The 15,821-nt window shown below is 49.1% G+C and overlaps 3 protein-coding genes across 3 annotated transcripts; 1 reads left to right on the plus strand and 2 right to left on the minus strand.

Annotated features, from left to right (window-relative positions):
- Nucleotides 1-1,212: 1,212 nt before the first annotated feature.
- Nucleotides 1,213-2,801, plus strand: LOC112888327 (leucoanthocyanidin dioxygenase-like). The gene has a single exon (XM_025954555.1). The coding sequence runs from the start codon at nt 1,366-1,368 to the stop codon at nt 2,554-2,556; it is 1,191 nt and encodes a 396-aa protein (XP_025810340.1). The 5' UTR covers nt 1,213-1,365; the 3' UTR covers nt 2,557-2,801.
- An 887-nt stretch (nt 2,802-3,688) lies between these two features.
- LOC112901826 lies at nt 3,689-5,062 on the minus strand. Its single transcript, XM_025970733.1, has one exon. The coding sequence runs from the start codon at nt 4,917-4,919 to the stop codon at nt 3,900-3,902; it is 1,020 nt and encodes a 339-aa protein (XP_025826518.1). The 5' UTR covers nt 4,920-5,062; the 3' UTR covers nt 3,689-3,899.
- A 2,976-nt stretch (nt 5,063-8,038) lies between these two features.
- LOC112883299 (transcriptional regulator SUPERMAN-like) lies at nt 8,039-8,521 on the minus strand. Its single transcript, XM_025948585.1, has one exon. The coding sequence runs from the start codon at nt 8,519-8,521 to the stop codon at nt 8,039-8,041; it is 483 nt and encodes a 160-aa protein (XP_025804370.1).
- Nucleotides 8,522-15,821: the final 7,300 nt, after the last annotated feature.

Genomic DNA, 15,821 nt, shown 5'->3' on the forward strand with positions numbered 1-15,821 from the left:
AAGGGTCGGTGCCAATTGCAACCATTCCTTAATTACCTACAATTTCAACCGAAGCAGCAATGCTTTCAAAAAAGTTCACGAGCAGAAAAAAACAACAGTGGGGCTTACCAGGGATGCAGGCTGGTGATCAGCGGCACTCTGGTCCGCTCGATTGCCGCCTGGTGATCAGCGGTAACGCGACGGGGAGCAGGGACTGCAACAGCAGCTGAGTTACGCCGCGAGGATATCAGCGGCTGAGGGACAGCAACAACAACAACAAATCAAAAGATGACGGCGGCTGGATATCAATAAAACGTGCCCTCTGCTAATGGAAACAAGTAAGAGGACGAGAAGATCCGTGCGGCGGCAACAACAAGATTGCGGCGGCGCTGCTCCGGACTCGTACCTGGATTGCGGCGGCGCGGCGAGCAGAGACGTCAGTGGCCACTGCCAGAATGTGGGTTGCGGCGTGCAGCGGTAGCACGGCGCCGAGGAGAGGCGGGCATCGCAGCTGGGAACTCGCCGGAGAGTTCAGGGACGCCCGAACCTGGATCTGAACGGATAAGAAGCATCCGGGCCCCACAGCCTGGGAGGGCGGCGGCGTCTCGGGGAGCAGCGGCAGCACATCGGCGAAGAGACACGGGCAGCGCAGCTGGGAACTCACCGGATAATTTGGGGACGACCGAACCTGGATCTGAACGGATAAGAATCATGCGGGTCCCACGGCTTGGAGCGCGGCCGCGTGCAACGGATAAAAAAATTGCGGGGCCCCACGAGCCTGGGAAATACTGGGCGGGCAATGCAGAATACGGGTGAATACGAGAAGAGAGGAGGCGTCGCACGGATCTCGATACGCTGCATGCCCGCGAAAAGAACGGCAGAGATAAGCACCGCTGGGTGGTTACAGGTTGGTTTGTATTTTTCTTAGCCATCGATATACGTATGTATGTGTGCATGTGTATATATACATACATGTATATATACTATGTATATCAAGAATTAATTATATATGATGAACCAGTATATCAAGAATCTCTACCCATTGGAGGATGCATGTGGTGCATGGGTCGGTGATGACTTGTTGGTGGCACGCACGCTGCTGCTGCTGCTGCTGCTGCTTGAAACCAACGTTCAACAACAAGTCGGTCCATCCACCGGTCAGCCTTCTCTGCAACTACCTACCAGTCAGAGTGGTGAGACTGTCAGACAAGCAATGTCGAAGCAGGCTCGCTCCTCCTGATCTGATCAGTTAGCTAGCTGCAGCTGCAGCAACTTCGTCTCCGATCCGACCCTCCTAGATCATTCTGTCTCTGTATAAAGTTAGTCGACCCATCAATACAATCTATCTCATTGACAGTTGGTACCAATACCAGCCATCGATCATCCATGGAGTCGACGCTGCAGCTGCCGGCGCGCGTGGAGGCGCTCAGCCTCAGCGGCCTCTCCGCCATCCCGCCCGAGTACGTCCGCCCCGCCGACGAGCGAGCCGACCTCGGAGACGCCTTCGACCTGGCGCGCGACCACACCGCGCCGCGGATCCCCGTCGTCGACATCTCCCCCTTCCTGCCCCTCGCCGACGACGACAAGCAGCAGCAGCGCATCAATTCGGAGTGCGTCGAGGCCGTGCGCGCCGCCGCCGCCGACTGGGGCGTCATGCACATCGCCGGCCACGGCATCCCCGCCGACCTCATGGACCGCCTGCGCGCCGCCGGCGCCGCCTTCTTCGCCCTCCCCATCCACGCCAAGGAGGCCTACGCCAACGACCCCGCCGCCGGCCGCCTCCAGGGCTACGGCAGCCGCCTCGCCACCAACGCCAGCGGCCAGCGCGAGTGGGAGGACTACCTCTTCCACCTCCTACACCCCGACGCCCTCGCCGACCACGCGCTCTGGCCCGCGCACCCGCCAGACTACGTCGCCGCCACGCGCGAGTTCGGCCGCCGCATCCGGGAGGTGGCCTCGGCGCTGCTCGCCATCCTCTCCGCGGGGCTCCTCGGCCCCGGCCGCGGGGACGCGCTGGAGAAGGAGCTCACCCGCGCGGGGGACGACGACCTCCGGCTGCAGCTCAAGATCAACTACTACCCGCGGTGCCCGCAGCCGGAGCTGGCCGTGGGCGTGGAGGCCCACACGGACGTCAGCGCGCTCTCCTTCATCCTCCACAACGGCGTGCCGGGCCTGCAGGTGCGCCACGCCGGCCGCTGGGTCACGGCGCGCGACGAGCCGGGCACCATCATCGTGCACGTCGGCGACGCCCTCGAGATCCTCAGCAACGGCCGCTACACCAGCGTGCTGCACCGGGGCCTCGTCAACCGCGAGGCCGTGCGCGTCTCCTGGGTCGTCTTCTGCGAGCCGCCGCCGGAAACCGTGCTGCTGCGCCCGCTGCCGGACCTGGTCACGACGGACGAACCAGCCAGGTTCACGCCGCGCACCTTCAAGCAGCACCTCGACCGCAAGCTCTTCAAGAAGCACCAGCGGCAGCTGCTTCCTCCTCCTCCACACGATGAGCAGCACCAGCAGGAGGATACAGATGGTGGTGGCCACCATCGCCACCAAATAAATCAATCATGCATCATATACTAATTATTGCATCATCCGGCCACGCATATTTTCGCAAACAATAAAAAAATCATCATGCATATTAGGAGTATATATTCTTGCGCATCAATATATATCATCATGATCGGTCACATTATTGTAATATTATTCCAAGATTTTATTAGCTCCTTCCTCCGATCACGAATAGACATCATCGCTGCAGTACGTGGAGGCCTCCAAATGTAACTTTGATCACTATTACTTTCAATAAAAAAATATGTATCCCTATTATGAACTACTTTTTGTTACTTGTATCATTTTTGAATATTGGAACTTTTAATAAAAACAAGAGTTCTCTTTTTAATAATTTGATGCTAAGCCCAGTATTAATGTATAAGGGGTCTGGTTAGCTGCCTCTCTGATAAATGAAATGGGCTGGGCTAACAAATAAACTCCTTTTTATGAACTTGCACAGTATTTGTGTCCACCTTCTTATAGCCTTTATCAGAGCACGCTAACTAAACCAGAGCTCGCTGAAAAACACAAACAAATGAAGGACTAAAAACTGGGTCATGCCCCCCAGGGAATGCGGATCATGCAGCTGGAATGAGCTAGAACATTGAAAGTCAGCTCATACTGCAAAAAGTGCAAAATGATGTGGTCAAGCCCTCATATGATCAAATAAAAAGAAGCCAAACTTTTCTGAATATGATCCAACCCACAAAAGTGTGGATTGCTCGTGGGCACGCATGTTCGTAATAGTCTAAATTTAGAACAGAACAATTTAACATAGAAAACCATCATTTCAGGACCCCAATCAAAAAGCAACCTACAAGCTCAAAAACAGAAAGACAGCAACCAACAAACAGCCAAGCTAATAGTAGGGAACAAACTTACTTAGAAGGCCTCAAAAGGGACAGGTTGCAGTATATAAGAAGATAGTGCCACTACCGAAATTCCTTACCCAATTACTATAATCCGTACATATTCAAATGGTCTTCACCAGTATACATGTCAACTTTACCCAAAAGCTCATTGACATTTTAGATCTGGTCAAAATACCTGAGTTACAACACGCATCTCAGCTCGAAGACTCCATTGACAGTTAGCTGCAAGCAGCCCAAGTATGAAATGTTCATGAACTACATCACATAGCTTCCTCATTAGCCATGGCAGATTGACAGCGAGGAATGAACATGGTGGTGGTACTATCTGAGTCGAGCAATTTATTCTGCCTTGAACATAGTACACAGTACAAAAAGAATGAGGACATATTATCAGCTTACCATGCTAGTTTACAATCTTGAGGTGCTTTATATTAGTTACTGATTCAACTACAAACTGTGTAGCCAAGCTGTCAGATGCTAGTATAGCAGCTCCAGCACCTGTCATTGTCGATTTCTTTGGGCATCAAAGAAACCGGCAGCAAACCTACGCTGGTTCTTGTGCGACGTGCTCCTGGTGCTGCTGCTTCTGCTTCTGAAAGGAGTGAGATCAGCATCTACAATTCTAGTAGGTGAAGAATAGTGAACGCTGCGGCTGCGGCGAAGCCAGCGGAGCCTGTCCTTGAGCCGAGGCCGGCAATGGTGGACATGAACAGAATCACCGGGGAGTGATATCTCAGAAGAGTCCATGCCATTCCCAGCTGAAGACACGGAGCGGCTTTCGTTGAGGCGAATTCCTTGGGACTGCGAGGAGGACGACCTTGCAATGGCGCCACTGCCAGGGTGGAGGGTGTACCTTGACCTGGAGGACTCGGAGAAGGACCTGCTGAGCAAATGCCCGGCAGGCTTGGCAAGGAGGCCCTTGATTGCCCAGAATTGGTTCCACCTGAGGCTCCCCGTCCTCCTCTCGACCATGGCGACGCCATTGGTCCTTGCAGAAGCAGCGGCGTCGTTGGGGTGGGGATTAGCAGGCGCCACACCAGCTGCTGCTGCGGAGGTGGTGGAGGAGGCATCAAGCGACTGTCGGGAGGGTAGGCAGGAGGCGGCGGAGGCGTCGCAGCAGGCGATCCATTCGCTGCAGGAGTGGCGGAGGGATCGCTTGCGCTGCAGGTGAGGCAGCGGATCTTGGCCATCGCCGCCACTGGTGGACGGCGCGGCGTTGGTGTCCTCCTCCCGCTCCTCCCGTTGGTCCTCTAGCTGGAAGAGGCGAAGGAGCGTGGTCCGCTCCGCCCCTATCCTCCTCCCCGCTGCCTCTGTGGAGCAAGGAGGCGGCGGCTCCTCCAGGTCGTCCTGGTGGAGGGGGAGGGAAGGCCGCTGGGATGGGGAGGCCACACCAATTAGATTGGTAGCGTGGAGGCGGTCGAGGAGGCAGGCGGAGCAGAAGCCCGTGAAGGACGGCTCGGACGGGTGCTTGGGGCACCTCCTCCCCGACGCCGCATCGCCGTCGCCGACGCCATTCCCCATCCGGATGGATGGGGCTGGATTGGCTTCCTAGAGTAGCGAGAACGCGAATTTGGGGCTCGATTCGGGGATCCCAGGCTGCCCGAAGGGAGGTTTGACCGGGGAAGGCTAGGGTTTTGACCGCCGATCTGTTCGAGTTCGAGGGAGTGGGGGGGGGGGGGGTGGGGTGGGCGTGGAACGGCCAGCCAAGCACGAGGAGGAAGACGAGGAGATAGATAGCCGTTGGGGGTCGCTCCGGCCCTCCTCCTCCGTTGGATCTGGATATATGGATGGATGAGCATGGTGATCAAATCACGCTGCCATGTGGACCCGCAAAGCATGTTTGGTATCCCGTCACCCTACATACCAAGAATAACTTGCCATTTTATTTGAGGTGTGCGTGCGTGATGATCAAGATCTTCTACTCAGTTCCGCGGCCATGTTATCTGACCTACATGTTTTCTTTTTCTACTCAAACAAGTCAATTATTATTTATATATGGATCTAGCACCTCCTTATATGTTACAGAGGGCCACACCAAACAAGAGTTCACTGTATATTGCATACGGCCGGCCATAAATTTGGTGGGTCATACGGTCATCCCAGTTTTGAAAAAAAGATAAACTTTGCATGTTCATATTTTCTTTTCTGATAAATTTCTACTCACATGCATGTGAAAGTGTAAAAGGATAGAAAGAACATTGGCACATGCATGCATACGTGAGGGAAGAAAAATCTGTAGTTTCAAAATCGAGCATCGAAATCAAAATCTGATTACACAATTGTGTTTGTTTCAATAAGACTTCAAAACAAGATCTCACATCACTATATTTCAATGATATATTTTTTATGAGAGAAAAATATTTTTAGTGTATTCTAATTTGCTTATGATATTTGCAAAAATTGCTTATTATTTTACAGAATATTGCTTCACACATTTGAGTTCAGTTAAGTGGATATTGGTGTTTATATTGTGAAGATAGATTGTTTGGTGTGATTAGTGGATGAGGGTAAACAATTTTGTTGGATAGGTCAATATTTATTGCATGATCAATAATAGGCAACTTTAGCATATTAGTTGAGTATTTTAACTAATCTATTTTGGTATTTTTCCATTATACATGAAGCAATTTATGTGTTTTTGAAAAATATTATCGAAACATATACAAGTGGAGTCTTGTTTTGAAGATCTCTTTGAAAGATATATAATTGTGCAATTGGAATTTGAATTTGATGGATGGTTTAATAACTACAACTTTTTTAAGTTTTGAAAAATTGCTTGCATGTGATCATTATTAGCCTAATATGTTAAACACTATGTATGAGTGGATGACAATTTTAAACTGCCGTAAAATAGCGTAAACGTATGGCAAGATACAACAAAGTCATTACCTTGCATAAAACCTTATTTCTGCCAACTCCAATAACGGTCACCCGGGTCGGTTTCCAAAGCCAGCGCTACGAGGGCAAAGAGATTGTGGTTGTTCCGGTACACCAATGCAGTGCTAGCACAACATTGTCATGCATGTGTTGCCTGCCATGCACAGGCCAAGGTGGAAGAGGACCCATCAACCATGGTCTAAAATTTAGAGGGTTTTACACAAAGCCTTCACAAATCGATGATAATTAACACGGGAAATTGGATGATTTCAAGTAGCTATACATAGTAACAATAAAGAATCAAAATGTGTCCTTGGAGAAGAATTGCTCAAAATGTATCCTTGGAGAGGAATTGCACGGTCGATCTTCTCTTTCTCTTGTTCCGCCTCCCAATCTCTTCTAATGATGAGGAGAGGACAGTGTGTGAGTAAACAACAAACTTGTGTGCACTAATAAAAGATAGGAGGAAAGGTATTAAGTCTTGTGTGGAAAGATAATCTTACTATTAGGCTTCTTTTGAAGCCACCACGTGAAGCTATCTAAAATACTAAGTGGACACTTAAAAAATAGAGAAATTCTAGAAATTATCATAAAAAGTAGAAATATTCGGATATCAGTCCGATGACTCTAATCATAATGGTCATCGGATCTTTTATTTTTTCTAATAAATTACCCACCTCTACCATTATAAAAATAGACTAAAATAACCCCTAAACATGTATCTAAATTACCTACCTATGCCATTATAAAAAATAATCTAAATTAACCCTCTAATCTTCATATGAATTACCCACATTTGCTATTATAAAAATAATATCAAATAACCCCTAAATGTTTATATAAATTATCTAATTGTGTCATAATTAAAAGTTCTCTAAATCTAAATCTAACTTATATAATTATAATAAAATCTCAAAGGGTACCGATATAAAATTCTAAATTACTGTGTTTATCATTATTAGTATATTATTTATATTATTGCTTATATAAAAATACTATCCATAGGGTGTGTCATGTATGTGGGAAGGTATAAGAAGTATAAAAATACTATCCATGGGGCGTGTCATGTATGGGGAAGGTATAAGAATACTAATTTTTATATTGTTCACATAGCTTAAACAGATGGTTCAATTATATATCAAATACATATGGAGGTGTGATATAAAATGAAAAAATTGTTATTAACTAAACATATTACAAATAGATAATGATGTAGCCCACTTACTTCTTTGTGGCTTTCGCCTTTAGAGTATTGTACCCTAGAATATTTAATAGATGAAAGAGAGCCTAGGATGGATAATTATAACTATTAGCTATATATTTTAATTTTATATTAATTCTAATTACCCATGCGGGAGCACAGGTTCATAGGATAGTTAATATAATTGTGCTTTTTAACTTCCCTTCAAGCTAAGTATATAACTGCTGGTGATTATATTGTAGATAGGATCAGGTCAATCTCCAGACCTTTAATTAGACCATTTCAAAACTGACAGAAATAATACAACATAATATAGCAATAAGCCACAAATTAAATAGATAAAGTTTTGTACATGCATGAATAAAGAGATCTAGATGCATGCATTCAGCAGAGACGCACCCTAGCAAGCAATCTATCTAGCAGGTTACATTATTACTACAGAAATAATAAATTATGGTACAAGAAAACTAACTAAAATAGCACATGATGTGCACAGTGGGTACGGTGTACATAATGCATCCATCCATCATCGCGCATATATATATATACACAAGCAAGCTAATTAAGAGACGCCGAGCCTAAGCTCAAGGTCCAAACCGCCGTCGTCCTCCTCCGGACCGCCGCCTGGAGTGATTGGAGTCGTAGCAGTGCTGCAGCTGCGCACCATTCCAACCCCCAGCTCCAAGCTCACCTCCGCCATTGATGAGCTGGTGGTGGTGCGATGGCGATGGTACTGCTGCGGCGATGGCGGATAGTTGAGGTTGGGAATCATCACCGCCGCCGGTGCCCTGCTAGGGCGGCAAGCGGCCGGAGGAGGAGGAGGAAGAGGAAGAGGAAGAGGAGGGGAGCCGTGCCTGAGCCTGGCCCTATCCCTCCTGTGGACATTCATGTGGCCCCCGAGGGCCTGCGCCGACCTGAACTCCCTCTTACAGAAGCTGCAGGGGTAGGATCTCGGCGGCCAAGTGAAGCTGCTGCTGCTGCTGGTGGACATGAAGCCGCAGCTGGTGTAGCTCCATGGCGGCTGCTTATTTCTCTCCCTCTCCATGGCTGCTAGCTTGGTGGGTGCTGCTGGTGTTGTGAGTGATCGATGAGAAACGAATGAAATGGTGGTGCGTGTGTGTGGTAGCTATTTGTACTGCAGTAGTCAATCTTGCAGGTCTGCTTGCTCTGGTGGTTTCGTGCATATCAGCCGCATATATATAGATCATTCATCCGTCAGAGATCCATGACTTGTGACACACTGATCGAGCGAGCAGGAGTGCTATCATGGCGTTGGACTTTGCATTGACTGGGCTAGCTGGGTCTCTCTCTCTCTCTCTCTCTCTCGCTCGCTCGCTTACCCCCCCCCCCCCCCCCACACACACACACACAACAGACACATGCAGGCAGGCAGGCAGGCAGAGTGCGAGGGAGTCCGGGCCGGGATCGATTGAGCAGACGACGGCACTGTAGACAAGATCACCCATTCATTCATTCATGCAGCTAGCAGTTGCAATTCACTGTTCTGACCGGATGGATTTCGTTCATCCTCGGTATCCTCGTCTCTCGTTTGTCAAACATGAGCAGTACTGAAAATCTAATAATCTTTCCCTGGATAACAAACTGCAGGTCTTTCTGCTCGACCGTACCGACGCGTGAAACATGAATGGTCATCGATCCCAATTCCCAAATGGAACTGATGATCCAGTCAAACCATGCACTGACATCTGAATCTGAATCTGTGGTCGATCGTCAAAGATTGATGGCACAGCCAAGATTCTACGAGGACAGGAACAGGATGATCACCCCATTGCCGGCAATTCCGTCCTGATTGACGCGCGCGCGTATAGGAGCAACGCGTGCAGAGGCTTTTCATTTCCTCCAGGCCGGCCGACGTGACGTCCAGCAGCCTAAGCAACTGAAACCCAAACCTGCTGGCCATGGAGGAGGTATGGGACAAGGATGCACCCAAAATGCATGTGTGCCAGTAGCTAGCCCAGTACTCACATGCATGCATGTAGTGGCTGCTGCTGCTGGCTGGACTTCACGCACCACCGTACCTAGCAGCTCGATCGGTCATGGGCTTCTAGCAGCTCTATGGAGGAGACCTAGCTATTCAACTATTTTGGAGATTTCGTGTTGATTTCGAAGAAAACTGATGATCTGTATGTTAGTGATGGCATTCGTTCGACTAGGGTTTTGAAGAAAACTAATAATTCATTAGTGGTGTTCTTCTATGGGATCAAATCGAGTGGTTTCGCGGTCCCTTTTCCTCCTTTGGATGAGAGGAATCCCACCATCAAGCTATGCTAGTGTTTATGACTTAGAAATAAATCCTTGTATTTTACCCAGATTAAGCCAGCAGACTACAATTTTAGTGTAAATATAATTTGCAAAACGTTGCATGTTCTAGCTTCGCCTCCACTTAGTCCTTTTACTGTACATTAGCCATATGTATTTCTTTTTGGTTATGGTAACTTTGTCTATTTTGCTTTTATATAAATAATTGAGAAAACGATGCAAAACTTCATGATTTGAACCTCACGGAGGGAAATAAACTTTAGCACTTCCCGCCATGAGAGAAACTAGAAATCAGCATGACAGGAAACTAGAGGTCAACATGCACATCTACGCTCTTATACTATTTTATTACATTTGGGAGCCATTGCGGGAAAAAATAGTTATGGATGATATGCAGCGGTAGCTGCAAAATATAGAATCGATGACAATGCTATCACATACTATATATGACACGAACCATAACAGTACTCTCATTATAGTACGCGATACAAATCTAGGGTGGCACCCTGTCAACATATATGACAGTGCTGTTAGATATGCAGCGGTTGCCTGACAGGGCTGTTAGTTAGGAATATTCCTAACTATAACAATGCTCTCACTAATCCTACCAATGACAGCCTTGTTGCCCATCTAAATTCAAAGTCCATCAATGGTGTCGACAATCACTATAGCTGTTGGAGAAAACCGCAAACGTTCTACTGTCTATAACTTTTATATAAAGTTTGTCTTCATCTGACTCCATATAAAATAATTACTTGATTTTTTTAAGAAAAAATAATTTATACTGGCAGTTGACAAAAACGATCGCCAGCATCGCATAAACGAACCGCTGGTATCGATTTTTCTGCTGATGGTATCGATTGGATGGTTGCTTATATCGACTGCCAGCGAAAAAAAAATGAGGTGCCAGCACCAATGCTCTGTGTACTAGTCCTTTTTTGAATGCAAATTAGCTAGTTATAATTGTCGCCATGGCTAGTGAGAGGAAGGGTTTGGATGGTGTCGGTTCCGGAAATAACCGGCAGCTAAACCTACTCGAAGTGTGTATCGCGCGTCGTGATCAGATATGATATGGTCTAGTACACAATGACTCAAGATTTATATTGGTTTAGGTAAAATGCCCTACATCCGGTCGGGGGTCAGTCGGTTGTATTGCTTGAGCCCAGGTGCTCAAGAGAGTTTGGGAGTTACAAGCTTTCGAGTGGAGTATGTGATGAGTTGTCCTTGGTTCAGATCTATCGAGAGATTGCCTTCTTTCTTTCCTAGACGGATGACTCTTCCTTTTATAGTTCAAGGGGTGCTCTATTATAGGAGAGCTAAGGGCGTAAAGATAGAAAGAGAGGACTCCCGACCCGCCGGTCGGGGTCGTCAGCTTCGTCAGTCGGTGTCAGATCCGGGACTACGGGACTGCATATATAACATAGTTCATACAGGAATAGGGGATAGGACATGTCCTGTACCTTATCTGTGTTCTATTCTACTCGCATGCGAAGTTGGACTAGCCGATACAGAAGCAAGCTATTCGAGTTGTACTCGAGTACGATTCGTAGGCTAGCGTCGGACTAGGATTCATGTAACCCTGTCCTCCCGGATATATAAGGGCGGGCAGGGACCCCCTCAAAACATATCAACACCCAAGGCAATACAAACCACCAAACAGGACGTAGGGTATTACGCACATCGTGGCCCGAACCTGTCTAAACCTTATGTTGCTTGCACTTTCGAGTTCCTGATCTCGGCGACACCCTACCTAAAACTTACCACCTCGGGTATATCCCTCGGTGGGCAGGCGATAAAACACCGACAGCTGGCGCGCCAGGTAGGGGTGCGCATCGAAGATCCACCGGCGAACTCGATGGCTTCATTCAAGTTCACCAGTGTCGTGCCCCCTAAGGGCACGACGTTCGTTTTCGGCTCGTGGGTCTGCGTCGCAGACGGTGCGGGCGATTTTCGTCAGTTCAACATCGACGTCATGAAGCCGAAAACTCTCGCAGCGAGTTTTCATAGTGAGCTCGACAAGTTCGTCGAAAATCTCGACGACTTGTCGACCCATGGCTCCGCTAGGAAGACCGAGGAGGAGTCCGTTTTCAACGCGACTCCGCCCTGCGCTGCAACGACCACGCTCGGATCGGACTCGCTCCAATATGAGAACTTGCGTAACCGATCATGACTCGGTCTACGCAATTCGGCCACTGAACATCAGGAGGCCAACAATTCCGAGTCGCTCTCCGCATTGGAAAAGGATTTGGACTATTTACTCCAAATCGGAAAACCCGAAGCCACCGCACGTCGGGGGGCTGCGGGTTGCCTTGGTGACATGATCACCTCCACTCCAGAAGGCCGTTTCGTGCATTGGAAGGGCATGAAACTCTCCGATCTACTCGAGGATGAAGACCGACTCGTGGCACACCTCGAGCCCTTGCCTTTTCAGGAGGGCAAGCCATTAGCCACCATGGCAGAAGAATCGACCGAGCTAGTCGAAGCGAGCTCCGATGAGCTCATATCACGCCAAGTGTTGATGGCGCAAGAGGGCGAGGACGATGGCATCTCACCCAACGACGCACTTGATATGATATCCGAAGATGAGGCCACAGCCAACGCCGGCAACGAAAATGACACCGAGCGTGAGGCACGAAGGGCCAGGAACAGAGCCCGCGCAGCCCGGCGAAGGAGGGTCAACGAGCGCATGCGATCTATGCATCGTGAGCTAGACGCTGAATTCACCGCCGTGAGTGAGCCAGGCTTCAGAACTCCCATGGCTAACATCGCCAGGGTAACTTCCATACTCGAACGCAGCAACGATCCAAACCTACGCCAAGCACTTCGCTATGCGCAGAGAGCATGGATCCAGCTCGATCAACAAAACCCGACGTCCGCTATCGGAGAAGAACACGTGGGCAAAAGCTGCAGCCAGCCTAACAGTCAAACAACAGGCGGCCGTCCTCGACCTCAGCGAAGCAATAACAACGACAACGCTCACGAGAGTCAGAACACTGGCGGGAGGCAGCAGCCACCTCTGGGAGGCAACCCGTGACAGCCCAATCATCGGAATCCTCCAGAAGACCTGCGCCAAAGAATCAATGAAGGACGCGATGCGCGATCCATAATTGATTCCAGACGCAGAGAGCGTGAAGTAGCCGATATAGAGGGTACCAACTGCAGTGATCGCTACAGCACGGTTCAGCAGTTACAAGTACCCTAAGGGCTTCAAGCCGATTGGGATCACCAAGTACGATGGCAAACAAGCTCCTCAGCAATGGCTACGATGTTACTCTACCGCCATAGAAGTCGCAGGAGGCTCCAACATCACCAAGGTCATCTACTTTCCGATGGCCTTGGACCCTGCGCCACTCACATGGCTGGAGAACCTCAGCAACAACTTGATCGACTCCTGAGAGCGGCTCAAGAAAGTCTTCATCGACAACTTCCAGGGGGCGATCACCCACGCAGGTACTCGTCATGACCTTGCTCAGTGTAAACAGGAACGTAACGAGCTCCTACGGTCATACACACGCCGTTTCTTCGATGTGCGAGCCACCATTGCAAACATCTCGGAGGAGGACATTATCGACTGCTTCTACAATGGCATCACCGACCTAGGCATTTATAGAGACTTTGGGCAGAACAGACCAAAAACTGTTGCAGTACTTCGTGACATGATGCACGACTGGTCCGAGGCGCAATGGCAACAACCTGAGGCGCACTAATGACAATCGTACCAACAAGAGCCAGCGGGACTACTCGGGTCCATCCCGAAAGCGCAAGCCAGATGACCTCATCGCGGCCGTGGATCGTCCTTCGCGAGGCAGGAAGACAACAACGCAGGAGGAGTTCGAAAAACTCTTGCAGAAGAAATGCCCATGGCATCCAGGTGCCAATCATGCGATAATTGATTGCTACCACCTCCAGAGGACATTCAGCAATCCCAGTAGCAAAAAAAGAACAATCCAGCAGATAAAGAGCCCGAAGAGGACGACCAAGGGGACAAATCGCACAACGCGAAGTTCCAAGATGCCTCCAAAACCATCAACGTCATCTTCGGAGGTGATGAGGAGATCAGTTCCAGGAGGGAATAGAAACTGCTTCTCTGAGAAATCATGTCCGTCGAGCCGGCGGTACCACAACCACTCCGGTGGTCGGAGGTCCCCCATCTCATTCTCACGAGATGATTAATGGACCAGCTTTTCAAAGTCTGGCAAATTCCCCCGGTCCTGGACCCGGTGGTGGCAGAGGTGAAGCTCACCAGAGTACTCATCGACGGCGGAAGCGGTCTTAACCTCATCTTCGCCAGCACGTTGAGAAAGATGGGCTTGGACTTAACGGACATGCTCGTCCCAAGCAAGTCTCCCTTCTACGGCATCGTCCCAGGCAACGCAGCGCATCCACTTGGCACGGTGGTCCTTCCAGTCACCTTCGGCACGAGGGAGAACTACCGTACCGAGTTCATCAAATTCAAAGTGGCCAACTTCGAATCTTCATATCATGCCATACTAGGCAGGCCGGCACTGGCCAAATTCATGGCCGTGCCGCACTATGTTTATCTACTTCTCAAGATGCCAGGATGAAGTGGGGTACTCACTCTCTGTGGCGACTTGAAGAAGTCGTATGACTGCAACCAGGAAGCCATCCAGTACGCTTCGACTACGTGTGTGCCAGATGCTTCAGGAGAAGTACTCGCGGCCGCGCAACAACTCTCCCAAGCTGGGCTAGAAATCCCAACGAGGAAGGCAAGCAAGTCGAGCATCCAGTCGACCAGCGACGTGGCCCTCAAGACCATCCAGCTCTAGGAGGGTGACTCATCTAAGACCGCTGTCATCAGTGCAGGCTTTGGTGAGAAATAGGAACTCGCGCTCGTCAGTTTCCTTCGGGCTAACCGAGATATATTTGCGTGAAAACCAGCGGATATGCCAGGGGTGCCCAGGGAACTGATCGAGCATAGCCTAAATGTACACGCACAAGCTGTGCCCAAAAAGCAATGCCTTCAAAGGTTTGCTCAAGTCAAACGAGAGGCAATCAAAAGGGAAATAGCTAAACTCCTCGTGACTGGCTTCATTAAAGAAGTAATCCATCCAGAGTGGGTAACTAATTCCGTCCTTGTAAAGAAAAAGAACAATGAATGGAGAATATGCGTTGACTACACCAATCTTAATAAGCATTGCCTAATCACATTCTTATAAAGAAAAAGAACAATGAATGGAGAATGTGCGTTGACTACACCGATCTGAATAAGCATTGCCCAAAGGATTACTTCGGGCTACCGTGCATTGATCAAGTTGTCGACTCGACGGCGGGTTATGTACTTCTCTGTTTCCTTAACTGCTATTCGGGGTATAACCAGATCATGCTCAAGAGGAGGATCAAATAAAGACCATGTTTATCACCCCGTTCGGGACATATGCCTAGAAAACTATGTCTTTCGGGTTGAAAAATGCAGGCGCAACCTATCAACGCGCAATTCAATGTGCTTCATTGATCAGCTGCATCGGAATGTTGAGGCCTACGTGGATGACGTGGTCATCAAGACCAGGAATCCTGAGGACCTGATTGCTGACTTGGAAGAAACGTTCAGCAGCTTACAAAAGTTCAGATGGAAGCTCAACCAAACAAAGTGCGTATTCGGAGTACCATCAGGGAAATTGCTCGGGTTCATTGTCAGCAACCGGGGAATTGAAGCCAATCCTATGAAGATCACGGCCATCACTGACATGGAGGCTCCGGCCACAATCAAGGATGTGCAGAAACTAACAGGATGTATGGCAGCCCTGAACAGGTTCATCTCCCGACTCGGGAGCAGAGGACTACCCTTCTTCAAACTTCTGAAGCGCCAAGATAGGTTCCAGTGGACGGAAGAGGCCGAGCAGGCCCTGCAGGATTTGAAACAACACCTACAGTCACCCCCGGTCCTCACAGCACCACTGCCGGGAGAAGATCTACTACTCTATATTGCGGGGACAACTCATGTCATCAGTAGTTCCATCGTCGTCGAGCGCAGCGAGGAGGGCCATACGTTCGGAGTGCAGAGGCCCATGTACTTTGTCAGTGAGGTACTATTTGAATCTAAGGTA

Source organism: Panicum hallii, chromosome 1 (genome assembly GCF_002211085.1).
Source record: "Panicum hallii strain FIL2 chromosome 1, PHallii_v3.1, whole genome shotgun sequence".
NCBI lineage: Eukaryota > Viridiplantae > Streptophyta > Magnoliopsida > Poales > Poaceae > Panicum > Panicum hallii.